This window comes from Halichoeres trimaculatus, unplaced genomic scaffold (assembly GCF_033239565.1).
Source record: "Halichoeres trimaculatus isolate MK-OKI-2021-1 unplaced genomic scaffold, fHalTri1.1 fHalTri1_scaffold_18, whole genome shotgun sequence".
Classification (NCBI taxonomy): domain Eukaryota; kingdom Metazoa; phylum Chordata; class Actinopteri; order Labriformes; family Labridae; genus Halichoeres; species Halichoeres trimaculatus.
The window spans coordinates 17826647-17842416 of record NW_027437196.1 but is presented as its reverse complement, the minus strand read 5'-3'; the positions used below and the strand labels follow the sequence as shown (position 1 = coordinate 17842416).

The window sequence follows — 15770 nt, the reverse complement described above, 5'->3', positions numbered from 1 at the left end:
TGTTCATCCTATCATGTGTTCTCTCCAAGGACCAATCTATCAGGCGTTTTCTTTCTTTTGTTCTGCTTCTTTCTCAGCTTTTACTCCCACTGAGTTTCCTTTATTACTATCAGTTTTAAGTTCTGTGCTTAAACCTTAAGATAATCGGTGTATGTGTGAGGTAACAGACAAACAACTGTTTGACTTGTTTTAAAAAATGTTTCTTAATCAGCTTCTAAAAGTTGTGAAGATGATGAAAATCTCCAAGCATGTCATGGTATATTCTTACTTTTTCATTGTCACACCTTGATAGATTCTTGCTGCAAGTTTTTTTTTTCATAAATAAAAAACAGGCAAGTTTTGGAAATGCTTCAAATACAGGTTTTCTACATTTTTGATTGTTATTTTATGTTTTCAGGTATTCAAAAGGAACAAGAAAGCTTATTTGTTTTTAAAAAAAGCTTTACACTCAAATTTCTAACCAATACTTGCTGCTGGCAAGAGACAGCAAGAAGCTGAGGTCTATCGTCTCTGAGATAACGTGAAGAAAGAGAGCATAGATAATCAAAAGAAAGCAGCAAAACTGAGAAGATTGGCTTTATTTTCTGATTGTTTCAAAACACTTAGACTGTAAACCATTCACAAACACATCCACATCACCGCACAAACAAACAGGACAGTGCTGGATTTGGTTTGCATGCAGCTGAAGTGCTGCTTCGTCCTGTCAGCTGTGTGTCTCTCCGCTCCGCCCCCTGTCACAGCCACTAAATGGACTGCGCAAATGGACTGTGTTTGAATAGTGCTCTTGTCTTCTGACCACTTAAAGTGTATTTACATAACATATCACAATCTGCCATGCACACCACAGTCGCACTGATGACACAGCACAGGGGGAACTTAAAGGTCCCCTGCATGTGGACAGTTGGACCTGGGTTTGAGCCCCTAACCTTCCAACCCAACCACTAAATTGAATTGAAGCCGCTATGCCGCTAACTTTTTTCATTCAAAAAACAGCAAATATGTTTAGTTTTTCCCTTTAGTGTCTGATAAAGACACACAGGTAACACTTGTGTGTGTTGCAGGCGGATGGAGAGCAGAGGAGAGAGGCGGTGTGCTTTTTTGATGGTCCTGTGTTTTATGATCTGTCAGTCCTGACTTGTAGACTGTTGACAGGAAGCTTCACAGCAGTGACCAATGACTGACAGCCATGAAATGACCAGGACATCAGAAAATATGAATGGAAAACACAACCTGTAGATACACACACAAGACATCTGGGATATGAATTCAAGCAAAACTGTTTACTTTGGGTTTCCATTACTTTTTATGTAGACTCTCATTTATTTCACCTTTCAGTGCTGTCACTTTTATGTCAGATGTTAGCCTGTGGTCTGTGACTTTTTCTGCCATCAAAACAGGTAGTGATCAAACTGTAATGTTGCCTATTCTATTCACCTAGGTTTTTTTTTTCTTACAACACAAATTTTCTTCTTTCTGTTGCTTTTCTAGCTTTCCAAAACAAACAAGAAAATTACAAAAAAAGAATGATTCTTTTTTTTTGAGATGTAAAAGTAAGCAGATTGACCAGATCCTGGCTTGTCAGAAGTATTAATCGGGCAGCCCTTTTCCTTGTTTTAGAAATATAAGTGTTGATAAGACTCATCGAGTGATTTTGAATTAATTTCTTCAGATTATTTTTTACAGTGATTTAATGTTTTAAAAAAGAGGAAATCATTGATTTTAAGTTTGATCAATTTGTTTTCCCTGCTTAGACATTTGTGCTTTAACTGTAAAATCCATACAACACTAACACTCCTTTAAATTCCCTAAACTATTTCCTGTGCAAGGCCTCGATATTTTTACTATTCTTACACTTTAAATATTGCATGTATATATTTGCTTGTGGAGTTACGGGTCAAGAGTGGGGCTTGTTTGTTTTGGTGTGTGCGTGTGTGTGTGTGTGTGTGTGTGTGTGTGTGTGTGTGCGTGTGCGTGTGTGTTGGGGGGGTCGCTCTAGGTGTTGAGGCTCACTGAGCGGCCGAAGCTAGGCTGTGGAGGGAGGTTTGTGGAAATGGTAATCATTTGTCGTATTGATCTCTCTGTAGCCAGGGCAGCTGGCACACACAAACTCGCTTGCTCACTCGCACAGATGTACACACACACTCTCGCAGACACTAACTGACTCGCGTACACACAAACCCTCAGTTGCGTGGCAGGAATAGACCCCTTCATATTGATCCCCTTCACATTCCCTTAGCTCGGCTGCCACACACACTCATGGATCCGCACACATACACATACACTTACTACTGTCTTGGATTATGTTAAATACTCTGACTGATCTAGACTCTGGAAGAACAAAATGTTAACATTAGATAATCTAAACAGGGTCTTAAGTTTCAAAAATATAGATTTTGCATATTAAATAGTGGAGCGCCCAAGATAAAGTATATGTTTGTTGAATACATTTGAATGCATTTTAATCTATGTCTGTGTGTTCAGGTCAATGGCTTCGAGGCTAGAGTCCGAGGTGGCAGAGCTCAGGAGGAATCTTCAGCAGGCTGTCGATCAAAAACTCCAGGCAGAGCGAGAGAAGCAGGATGCACAGGAGCAGGTAAACAAATACACACTAGACCTGAGTGACACAGCCTCGCCAAATAATGGTATATTTAGTGTTGGTTGAACTCTGTCTGGAGCACAGCACAGGTGAAGTTTTAGTCATCTGTACTGTATTCCTGTATTATTTTACTGCTGTGTAATCCCACTGCAAGCTCAACAGAAAATCAAATACTCATACCTGTACATAATGGTGTCTTTCCTCTTCCACATTTCCTGCCATGCCCTCCAAAGTCCTCCTCTCCTCTCCTTCACTCCTCTTCCCTCTCCCCACACACCCTCCTGCCTTTTTTGATGATTAGTGGCATATATCCGGTGCTAGAGCCAGGATTATCTTGTCCAAGACAGGGAGGGGTGTATGCGGGACCTAAACCTGGCAAGGTGATTTGGAGCGTTAATTCCTGGGTGTAATATTCCCTGATATTCCCTAATGTTCTGGCTGTGAGCCGGTGGTGGTGGGGGGGGGTCTCAGGGGAGAGCGGTTGTCAGAGCTGAGCTGCCGCTGTACAAAGGCAGAATGGATAATTAAGGGTAAAGCCAGGATGGGGAAGTGATGTTCATTTAGATTCAACAAACTTTGAATTCTGTCTTAAGCCTCTGTGCACAGGGCTGATCTTTCGGATCTTGATTTTGCATTTTGGTTAAATAAAGAAACTTCATTTCTTTTTCTTGTTTTATCTTGTCATGCGTCTATGTCTGTCTCTCTTTTGGTCTTCCACTTAGTTTTCTGTGTATGCCCTTCTTATTCACTCTCTCACTTACCCTCTCTCTTTTTTATCATCTGTCCTTGTAAAGTAAAACAGCTCTCTTGACAAAATTGCATCAAGGTTAGACAAAAGTGATCACCCAGGACCAGGGAAACTTTGGTCAGGTTACAATCAGCCGTCAAGCTTTTACTTTAAAACACGCTTCTATTTCCTTCAATCGCAAGAAGTAAAGCCCAAATAGAATTTTGATGGCTGCTGACATATTACACTGCTGGGACATGCAGCAGGCATGTGCTGAAGTGATCTAGCTGTTGACATCACACCTTTACCGCTAACTAAAATACACCTTTAACTTACCATCAAAGCAGCAAAGACCAAAAGAATTTTACTCATAGACTTGATAAATCATGGACGTGGTCTCCCCGACGTCACCCGTCTGTTTCTGAAACGGAAAATGAAGCACATCGGCTATCGCAGTCATATTGGTAGTGGCAAGGGCTTCACGTACAGCTATAGGGCGCCTGTCGGTCACGTGGCTTGAGCTGTGCCTCTGATTGGGCGAGCTCACAATCTCAATATCCTCTAAACCACAGCTAGAAAAAAAATCACTCCCTGGACAGTGTGTCCTGATAGTAAAGTTAGCGATTCAGACAGGAGATGTTTTTTGAACCAGGCTGTAAATAGGTTAATTTCTGCTTTGAAAAAGTCTTTTTTTGGCTTGGTGTGTATGTGACTTCCGGTACTTCTGGAGCCAGCCTCAAGTGGACACGCTGGAAATAGCAGATTTCCTGCATTGTCTCATATTCTTAAACCGGAGGTTGCCGCTTGTTTTTTCTTCTCACCTGTGTAAAATGATCCCAATTCAACTCTGTGATAAACCAAACACATCAGATCATTTGAGTCAAAATCTCACATTGACAGCACATTCTAGTGAATGAACTAGCAAGTTTTTTTAAAAAAAAGGGGGGTATTGTGTCCTCTTTTAGGTCTTGAACTGTTCCACTGGTACTCCTGTAAGAGCTTTACATGATTTACAGCTCAAAAGGAAAACTGTATTTTTCTCACACTAGTGTTTTAGAAAACACTTTGTTCAGCTTCTTTGTTACAGCTTCTGTTTTTTCAAGGCTCCTCACTCAACAAAACCCCTTCCTTCTGATTGGTTAGCCCTCTGGAGGCCTGTTGGAGAAAGCGCTATGGACAGATCTTGGTATTTCAGGGCCCATCCCTTTCAATGTTCAATGAAACAGTCAGGAGATCCTTTTGTGATGACCTTGTCATTTCAGCAAGTCTCAGGAAGATCTTGTGCTATTTTTAGAACAAACTGAGATGAGCAGTTAGCAGACTGATTCACAGATTCCCCAAAATACAAATATGAAGTGGTTTGAAAATTCATCTTTAACATATGGGGAAGCTGGCCATTGAACTTGTCAGAAGTGGGTCATATTTTTATGTCTACTGTAGCTGGTAGTTTTTTGCATTTAATTGCCTGACTTTTTTTGGCTTGGAATTCAAACAGATTTTCGGTCCTAACAGATTTAACCCAGAAAGGTTTAAATGAGGATGCTTTGTAGTGTGACTTTTTGAGGTAATATAAAAATTGTAGAAAGAGGTGAATTTGTCCCATTTGGTCCCCTAGTCCAGAAATCTAGCTCAGCTTCTGTAGCTCACATTAATATATCTTGGTGGTTTTGTCAGTGAAGTCTGAAATGTCTGCTTGTGCAATCAGAAGCTTTGGCTAGATCATTTGATGTGTGTTTCTATACTTTACTACTGGGGAGTGTATGTGTGTACACTTCTTTCTAAGTGTAGTATCCGTCTGGCTCCTGGAACCCCTTACATTCCCCCTTTTCATCCTTGCTGTCTTCCATCATCTCAACAGCAGATGAGCATCTCAATGTATTTGACTGCCAACAGTGTTTAAACACCGGTGTGATGGCCGTTTTGACTATGACTCCTTCATTAGGTCCCAATCTCTGGTATTGACCAACACAAGATGAATTATCCGCTGAGGAAAAAAATCAAAGGGTTTGAAATGGTAAATGGTACACTACAGTGGCCTATAGAGGAAATCTATATTACAAATTGCCTTGGTGCACAGTAGCTGAACCTCAGATATCTCTGTCTTTCCCTGTGCGTATGTTTGTGCAGCGTGTGCTTGCCTCTGTGTGTTTTTGTGGAGTATGTGTTGCATGTAGAGTCATATTTGTGCTCCCTGGGTTTGTTTAGTGTTTCTTTCCTGATGTAAAATAAGCGCTGCATGTTCGAGGCAAGTCAATTCTGTAACCACCCAAAAACACACACACACACACACACACACACACACACACACACACACACACACACACACACACACACACACACACACACACACACACACACACACACACACACACACTCTCACTCAGTTCACTTGATCCTGTCCCTCTGCATGAGCCCAGTTCAAACAGAAGTCATGGTAAACATGAGGCATGTTGTTATGACTGATCAGATAATTCATATCTCCGTTTTCCTCTCTCTTCGCTCCTTCGCTCCTTCTGCAACACACACGCACATACGCACACAACACACACACAATCACAGTCATTAGTGTGTTTATCTCAACTTCTTTAGCATGGAGTCAAAGATTTCAAACAGTTTTAATGAGAATTTGCCGACGAGTTTTCAAACAGCAAAAGTTTTGAAGCAAGTTTTCATCCTCACAAAACTTTACTCAAGTTGTCCAAAATCTTTACAGCTATTGATGTTATGTTATAGAAAAACAATTAGATGGTTGCTTTTAATCATCGAGAGTTCGTGGGAGCCCTTTTTTTGCATTTTGGTTGAAAAGTTGCTCCCTGTATTGAGTCAGAAACTTAAAAACATCTACACTAGTGGTGTTCTGAAGCAACTCATTCAATATTTGCTTAAACAGAAATTCAAATTCTCACGGAATGATCAGTTCAGAAGTTAAAAAAAAACAGAAAAGAAAGAAAACAGTCAATAAAGGAGCACAATTTGTTTAACACATTTAAACATGGGATGAAAGAGTCTGAAATAATATAGAAATGTCAAATCGGTTGGCTAAGAGTGGAAAACTACAGTAGTGCTAGCCCACAAACAACCTCCCTTTTAATATACTGCCCAAAGCATCATAGCATAAAGTTATAAATAACTTGCATAAACTATTAATACTTCTGCTGTCGACTATGGATGAGATTTAGTTGACTTAACATCCCCAGCCAGGACACTGTTTAAGACTAGATTATCATATACCAATCTGTAAAAGCTTGGCCCGTCGTCTAGAAAAACTAACGCTCTATGTATTGCAAACTCTCACACAGAAATTGCAGTTACCAACTTGATTAAGCCTTCAAAAGATAAGTCAGAACAAAAATGTCACAGAAAAACTGCAAAGGAAAATAGAAAACATACTTAAGTAAGGCAAAAACAGATTCTTTGTCAGCCAGGGGCCAGGAACAAAATCTGAGACAATGAATGCAATCAAAAGAAAAAAAAAAAGTCTGCATATCCAGTCAACACAGATTGTTTCTACATGGGATCTAATGATAGGTCTTCTGGCTCAGTGACCTGTGCTGTCTGGCCTGTTCATCACCTCAACCTTCCGTCCAAAGCTGACTTTCCCTGTGTTTCTGCTGCTTCACAATAAGCAGTGTATTGACACTGAAGGAGGTATGTAAGGATGGTTCAAGCTTTGTTTGTCTACTTATGACACCAATAAGCACTGAAGTCACTGGTAGCTGATACCTTGAGAAGAGTGCTGGTTTTGTTCATGAATAGAAACAGTCGAGGGTGCACGTTAGTTTTGTCTTTAGGAATCGAAAACCGGTTCCTGCTAGGAATCGATAAGAAATGTTTCAATCTATGGATATCATTAGTCTTTGTGCTTAATGATTCCCCTATCAATTCTTTACATTGTGCTGAAGCCACCGGGCCGTACGTCGACTAGTCTGCTGCAGCTACCTTAGCTTAGCAGTTAGACAACGTTTCCCAAGAAAACTCTGATTCAGGATTTCCAGCTTGAAGTTTTACTGAAGAACTGACTTCATAAAGAAATGTACATTACTCTCTCTCAGGAGATTCATATTCAGTACATTCAAAATGGCATAAATCCTCTTATTGACCAAAATAACAAAATAGTGCAAGCTTGGTGCTAACGTATATGGGAAACTGCATTGATATGCTAGCAGTTAGCATACATCAGTGTAACTTTAGCTTCAGAATAGAGTTTAAACTTTCATCACAGAAACATATCACATCAACTCTTTGTAAAAAATACTGAGAATTTCAAATGTCAAAAGCTAACATGCAATTGAAAGGCTCATGGCTGACTTCATAACTACAGAAAGCTTCCAAACAACTTTAACCATTGCTATAACCACTTTGAGAGATGGTCTACTTGATTTATTAATATATTACAACACAGTGCATCAACATCACACTGTGTGCAATTTTTACCTGTTTCTGTATAATTATGCCCAGAAATATCTAGACTCAGGGACCAATTACATTTTATCTGCTTACAGTATAAACTCGGTGAAATGTTGTTGACACAGAAAACTGGTAAAGCTACTCTTTGTACCAAGAAAATTCACATCAGGAATTGATAAGGGAATTGATAATGAATCAGATCGATAAGCAGAATCGATAAGGGCATCGGTATTGACAAAATCTTATCAAATCCCGTCCCTACTTGACTGCTCCTGTCTCTACCGCGACATTGCTATGAAGCTTCACCGCCAATCCCCCACACCTTTGTCCTTTACATTGAACTCTACCGTAGAATGATAGTGTGATTTAACATAGCATAGTATTATGGAAGTACAAATGCATCATAAATTTTAAAGCTTGGACATGGTCACCCATCTGTTGCTAAAGGAGGTGTTTTGATGAAGCTAGTCCCAGGCAAAGATGTGTGGCTGAGGCCAGCTAAGCTTCTACAACACACTTGTCAGTCAACTTGATGCATCAGTGGTAATACAAATTTGTGCAAACACTCAGCTGAGAGTTTTCTAACCCTTGTGAACAAAGAAATGATCTTTTTAAAACCTGTGTTTCCATTTCTGATGCTTCACCCAACCTTTAAACCTCTGTGTTTCTCATCTCAGACAAGGCTTAGCAGAAGAAACTGCCTGTCCTTGATGTTATTAAACCATATTTGGATAAAATGCATGGATAAATATCTTTAAAAGTGTCTGTTTTTAATTTAAAACATCACTCTGTGAGTGAACTTCACCAAAAGGAGTTTAAAGTATTTGTGTTGTTGGAGAACAGTTTTATTTATTCATTGATCTCGCTCATTATACCTGACAGAAGCCCTGGACCTGGCCTAATTGGCTTAGAATGACCCGTGCTAGATAATTTACACACACACACACACACACACACACACACACACACACACACACACACACACACACACACACACACACACACACACACACACACACACACACAGAGGTTTGATGATGGAGAGATGAGGACAGACAATTGAAGCTCATTTGTTTAGTTGATGAATAAAGAGAAGTGGTCCAATTGTCTGACTGTTTAACCATGGAATGGACTTTGTATTTGTTCAGTGTGTGTGTGAGTGTGTTTGTGAGAGTGTGTGTCCTTGTGTCACGTCACCCTCAAACACAGCTCATTAAGCCACACTGCTGTAATTCATTTGAAAGATCGGACGGACAGTTGAGCAGACAAAGTGGATGATATTTCTCATGTTGTCCATAAATTTGTGTGTCCTCGCAGCTGCACCTTGTCTTTCTTCACCAGTGAAGGTCACGTGTCTGTTTTTCTGCATTCAGATGCAGTTCATGGGGAGGCAGAGAAAGCATAGTGTTTTAACTTTGAGCAGGAATGAGGCAAAGAGGAACATTTGAAACAGACTCAACTGTATTACTGACATTCTCTTGTCAAGTTGAGTATAGTTTTATGAACATGGTTGACAAAATGGCAATAGTTTTAACAAGATACCACATCAAATTCACGTCAGTCACTCAAGTTCAGGCTCTTCACTTTGTGTTTTCGACCTTGGTCAAGGTTCAGCCTACTTGAAAAAGGGGAGATGAAATTAGTCTTTACAAATCAAACCTTCCTCTCATTTAACAGTGTCTAATTTTTAAAAAAGTAAGTAAGAATGCCATTATTGTGATTATTCAAGGCCAGCCTTTAATCATCTCACCTTTGCTTCGGGTTTTACTAAAATCCTCTTCACAGATTCCAGAAGAGCTGTGTAATATCCCCCATTCAGAGCTATTCTCATTCTCAGGATGAAAGAATAAAGAGTTATTAGTTTAAAGTGATATGATTAATAACATCAAATTGGAAACTATTGAAAGAATCCTTCTTTTCATTTTGCCAAAGCAGCAGAGTTTTTTTTTTCCTTTTTTTATTCTGTGAAATTCTGTCAAGTATATATTATGCCCTACATTTCATATAAAGGCCTCTATTCAGGAGGAAGTCTAACTTATTTATACTAAAAGTGAAAAGAATGAGTCTGTCTTTGTGTTCAAAATACTTTTAGCTGAACTGAGTGCAGACGTTGTTTCTTAGAATTCAATCGGGTATGAGAGAGGAAGTCATTTCATATCGATGTGCTATCTCTGTGTTTTATTTAACCAAATCCATTGATGCTGAATGATAAGAAAGTGCATCATATTACTGTAATGCAGTGTTTACATTACAGTTACTTTAAGTAGATTTTGCTGTGTTTTGCTCAAATTCACAGCAATGACATTATGACATCATGAAAAAGCTGGATAATAATGTCAGCAGGAAACCATTCACATTTATTTTTCACACATTTATAACACCTGAGTGAGCCAACCAAGTATATTTTCAGTATACATTCTGTGTTTGTAAATAACATACTCTTTCCATATAATATACCATCCGTGACAGGGGTGAGAAATACATTTTTACAAGGGGCCACATGAGAAACCTAAATCTTTTCAGAGGGCTGCACCAACAATAATGTGAACTTAAATCTGCTCGATATTAACTTTTTCCCACCGTTAAATGCACTCATGGATTTGATTAGGTGCTACTTGTAACCAGAAGAATAAGAATATTCTGTAAATATGTAACGGTGGCGGCTACTGGTCAGTCGAGGAGGGGAAACTCATTTTTTTCCGGCCCACATCATAAATTTGTTTATTTATTTAAACGTAAATACTACCCTCCATTCCTTTTCAAGAAAATGATCTGTGACCCTGTTGTACCAACCAGGTGTTTCTTCCAGGGATTTTACCAGTGTTCTCTTAACGCTCGTCATTTTTAAGAGAGGTAAACTCGCTGGGGATCCTCCGGATCAGTCCAGAACAAATGAGAATATGCTCCAGTTGAGGTTTATACTTCAAGATCACTGACTGGCTCATTTCACTGTCAATCAAAAAGGGATTCGGCCTCAGACAGATCATCCAATCATCATGCAGAAGCCCAGCGTCCAGGCCAGCCCACTGCCTCATAGACCCCCAGAGATGCTGAGCGTCCGATGGGCGGGACAAAGCCCAGCATTTATCCAATGACTGTCCAGTTTCCACAGTGGAACAACTCACTCTACGCTTCCCCGCTGAAGCCAAAAGACGCTCAGCGTCCGACTGTGTTAAAACGCTGAGACGCTGCGGGAATGAATGAGAAGGAGGTCGAGCCAGTTACCTGTGATAGGTAGCTGATTCTGAACAAAAGATGAAGGAATTCTAGTGCATATTTTGTCAATGAAATGTGCACACAGCAGTACATATCACCACTTTTTTGGGGACATTTTAGGGGAAGCTGAGCTTCCCTTGCAATTTTAGAGCAATCACCACTGTTATGTAAATATGTGAAATTGTGGTGTAGGTCAAATATAAAAATTCTCCTACAAAAGTAATGAACAGTAACGTAAAAAATAATCATCGCATTAGTGTTTCATTTTATTTTTTGCTTGTTAGTCTCCGCAAGTACTGAGAAAACTATGTAACAGCTTCGTACAAAAAAAAAACATAACTTGAATGTTTTTCATTTTGTTTTTCCTCGTCAATAAGAAAAATCTAGTCTGTCTCGGGCTTGAACAACCTCATTGAAATCTGAATGATATTCTAAGGTGGCTAAGCGAGGGCAAGCTGAGAAGTGATCATCGCTGATAGAGGATCTGTATTTGGATTTATTAAATTTCACCACTTGTCGCTGTTCACACACAGGGCTCACATACATAAGTGCGTCCTTACCAAAATATTCCATGCTTTTCAAAACACAAGCAGCAAAGTTGTATTGCGCGTGTGGCATTTTTTTTTCATTTATATTCTAATTTTTGATTGAACTCACGTGGGCCGGAAGAGCTGGGTGTGGCCCGCGAGCTGATTTTTGCCAATGTCTGGTCTATGACCACAGCACACCACAGCTTTTACAAGCCCATGACCTTACACTATACTTCATTATGTGATCATCTGGGATCTTTGTAGATCAGACACTTTTAAGTGAGAGGAAAACAGCTGGAGGCAAGGCAGGACATGATGCCGGTAGTTGGTGTGAACAAACTCTAAAATAAATTTTTAAAAAAAGTTACAATTCATATATAAATTGATAAAATAACAGTTTTTATGTGACTTATTCTGCACAGTCTGGTCTGTGGTTCAGAGAACAAGGCAGCAGGGTTTCCTATGCCTGTTTTCTGTGTAAGGCAGTTGTGTCCTCAGTCCTGTAACTCTGTGATATAGAAAAATCTCTGTCTCCTCCAAGATTCCATAAATTGTAAAGATACCTCACAGATGATAGAGCTTCATCTGACTGGGAGGTAGTTAGGAAACTCCTACCAAGATTGTTAATGTCGTCGCGTTCATGCAGGCTAGATGCAAGATAGGAGACTTCAGTAATGGCAGCTGCTGATAAACAACCCAGCAGCATGCGTAGGAGAGTGTATGATGAAAGGACTTGGGGAAAGGAGTCAGGCCATGCAGCAGCAGATGAAGGTAATTAAAGAAGCCATCATCAGCATCATTAATATGCTAGATCTGCCGTGGCCCACTGACTAGTCTAATGGAGAACATGTCATCATCGTCACCATTAGGGAGAGTGGGACACACACAAACACACGCACACACTGTCTTAATGTTGGGTCACGCCATGATTATCGCCATTAAGCCTAGAGTGAGAAGACCTGCTTAGGAAAACCTCATTCTCTGCTGCCATCATACACTCACATGCACACATACAGTACACACACACACACACACACACATACTCACAGATCTTTAATTCAGACCCTGTGAGTGATAAGTATGCATATTTAAGTGATGTCAGGCCTGTTGGGTCTTTTAATTAGACAGAATGAATGAATGTTTTATAAAAACGTGTTTAACAATAAATGTGTTCATTAATTTGATGAGAGGATGTGCTCTGATGAGCTGAGTGGAACAGAGTAATGGCTCGTATTCAGCTCCGGCGGTTTGATGGTGGTGGGAGCAACAACTAGGCTTTCTGTTTTTCATTTTTTGCTCATTCTTGCTTTTTTCCTCAGAAAAGTTCACTTTGAATTATGTTTATTCTGCAACCTTGGACAGTTTAGCCCGTTTAAGTTAAATAAAATGCCCTTTTGTCCTAGTTCTGTGAAGCTAATGTGCAATGTGATACCAGTCCACAGCTTCTCCATAGAGAATAGAAAAGATGGAAAATCCATTAACTGCAAAAGCCCCAGTGATCTTTTTTTCTCATCTGTCTGCAGGTATGCTTTGGGGTTTGTTGAGAATCGTCATTCAGATGCACAAGTTCAGATAAAGATTGTGTGAGAGCACAGAGTCTGTCTGTGGGCTGTGGACTGTGGACTGGACAACTCTGCCTTATTTTGCTGAAAGTAAATGATCAAATTGAAAAATTCTATAACAGCAGCTGAAAAGATGCCAAATTCTTCACCAGCAGCGTGGTAGTCAACTCATCTTCTAGAGCGTAAACCTGACACCAGCGCTAGCATCACCAAACTTGGTTATAAATGTCCCAAATGCATTTTTTGCCCCTTTTAGCCCCCATCATCAGCTAAAATATTTGTGCAACAAAACCAATCTAAATGTTAAGCAGGTACGCTACTTTACTCCTCCCCCCGTGTGCAATCGCACCTCTTTTGTCCCCTTTTCTCTAAATGTCTCTCCCCCGCTCTTTCTCTCTCACACTCACCCCTCCTCTTTCTCACACACCCTTTCACTGCCTCCCTTGACACTGGTGGAAACAGAGTGATGGTGTGTAATTTAGTCCTAATCACAACATCAGACTTGCGTTGCGATTTACATCCATCCACCAGGCAAGCCAGTCAGACAGTCAGGAGGGAAATGTTAATGTGAGAACACAGGTAATTACTGTCATTACAGCGTGCACGCAGCCTGCTGACACATGTGTGCGTGTGCGCACAAGCATGAGTTCTTACATCTTCAGATTAGACTTTTCTGTGTGTGAATAAAACATTACTTACATCTGCTTTTTTAACAAATAACAGCAGAAACTTCCTTAACATCCAGATGTGTCAATGCGTGAGACAAAACAAGAATCAAATTAAAACAACATAAGATTCAGCGTGTTTATGCCCTTCTTGATAAAAGTAATTATAATTGATGCCCTGACTCCGTTTGCTTTTCAGAACTGAATGATTTTCTTGATTGAATTCTGCTGTTCCCTCAGTGTTTCTTAATGGCTTTATTTGTTGAAATGCTGCCCATCCTTAAAATTAATTAAGAGTGTAATTCTTCACCATCTGAATTATTGAAAAAGTGTCACTGTCATTTTCACAACTTCCTTTTACATCCAAGGCTGCCCACTCAATTGTTAGTTGAGGAATTATTCTTTTAACTGAGCTGTATCGCTATTACCTCACGCTATTGTGACAAATTGGACATTTCCCGAGCCTTATGTCAGAGATTTTGTCAATATCAGACAAAGTCAAACTGTTTTTGATTTACTTTTATTCTTACTTATATTACTAATTATTGTACAACATTAGGGCCTGTGTCCAATAACAGTGTTTTTTTTCTTTGTTTGTTTTTTTTGCGCCGTACTGTTTCAGCTTTAGCCCCTTCAGCACTTACACTAGACATCTTAGGCCCCGTTTACACGACGCCGAAAACGGTCGATTCCGCAAACATTTCGTTGCGTTTTGGCCTTCCGTTTAGACGAGACCACGTTGCGTTTTCAGTGAAAACGCAAACTTTTGAAAACGCTCCCCAGAGTGGAAAGATCTGAATCCGCTCCTCCATCCAGCTTCGTGTAAACACAGAGCGGAGCATCTCAGGGTGAAACGCTGACGTCACCGCATGCGCACTCGCAGTTTTAGGTGAAGGCTCCGCGCTCAGCCACATTTCCAGTTGAGCCAGTAGTTGGCGGTAATGCGTGTTATGGTTGGATTCCCGACCGTCTCACACAACAAAACGTCAGAAAAAGAAAGAACAGAAGAGGAGACTTCTCCTCCTGGAGTCGTATGAACGCGGATCGTTTTCACGCCGTCCTCATGTAAACGCGGGTGGCTTTTGAAAACGCAAAGGAAGAATCGTTGCGGGAGTCTCCGTGTAAACGGGGCCTTAGTGTCAGCTGTTTACTGTCACAGGACTCCTAGTTGAAGATAGTCGAACTTGTGGTGGTGGAAAACTGTCACACTCATCTGAGTTAGTGTCCTATCCACAGCCAATCAGATTCAAGAAGGGGCTGGATTTCTGGTTCCAACTTTGTCAAAAACAAAGATGGTGGTCTATTCACAGGAGAAACCAAGAACAGTTGTATCTTTATGGGTACAGTTTCCAAAACTAGAAATTGCAGCAAATGCTACGTAATCAGCTGTTTTTACATGTTGTTTGTAAAATACTACCTAGAAATGAGAAAGGGCAATGGAGCTACTTGATAATGAAGCAACTGTTTCGGTCAAATCACAACAGATCCTTGTACAGTCAGTCTCCACGTCATCATGACACTGGATTTGATAGTTTTCAATTCAAGTGAATGTTTTTGCACAGCAGATTGAGCAGGACGGGGTGTCAGGCGTAGAAACAACATTAAACATCTGTCTGACTATCAAAATAAAATACCCAGTGTGGACACCAGATCATATTTAACTTTACAATAACAACAAACTGACATAACTAGCCAGGCCAGGCGTCAATAGATTACAGGTTTTTAGAGCCCAGTAAAGACAACAAAGATGAGAAGAGGTTTATCATTTGTTGGCACTATGGGAAATCATTGGTCACATGACTCCAACTGTCCAGCAGGTCAGCTGCATGCAGTATCCCAACAGCTCAGCCAGTACGTGTTGACGCATAACAGAGGATAGGGACAAGCCGCAACAGAGCGGAGATGGAATGGACACTCATCTGACGTGAGTGAGAAGTGCTCTGAGAAGCCTTAAAGGACACAATTTAGAGACATCAGTCCTTAAAAATACACAAGAAGTTTCGTCAGGTGGTTGTGGATCCATTTTAATCGTGCATTTTTTAAATTTGGGACAAGTGGCTTTCACCA

At 40.2% G+C, this 15770-nt stretch overlaps 1 protein-coding gene across 3 annotated transcripts in view; it reads left to right on the top strand.

The window, feature by feature from the left end:
- LOC141807308 (uncharacterized) overlaps window positions 1–15770 on the top strand; it is a 118156-nt gene that overhangs the window by 87056 nt on the left and 15330 nt on the right. For all 3 annotated transcript variants that reach the window (XM_074693220.1, XM_074693221.1, XM_074693219.1), the window contains one exon: window positions 2482–2593. In XM_074693220.1, coding sequence (XP_074549321.1) covers window positions 2482–2593 — 112 coding nt within the window. The remainder of the gene's footprint in view (window positions 1–2481; window positions 2594–15770) is intronic.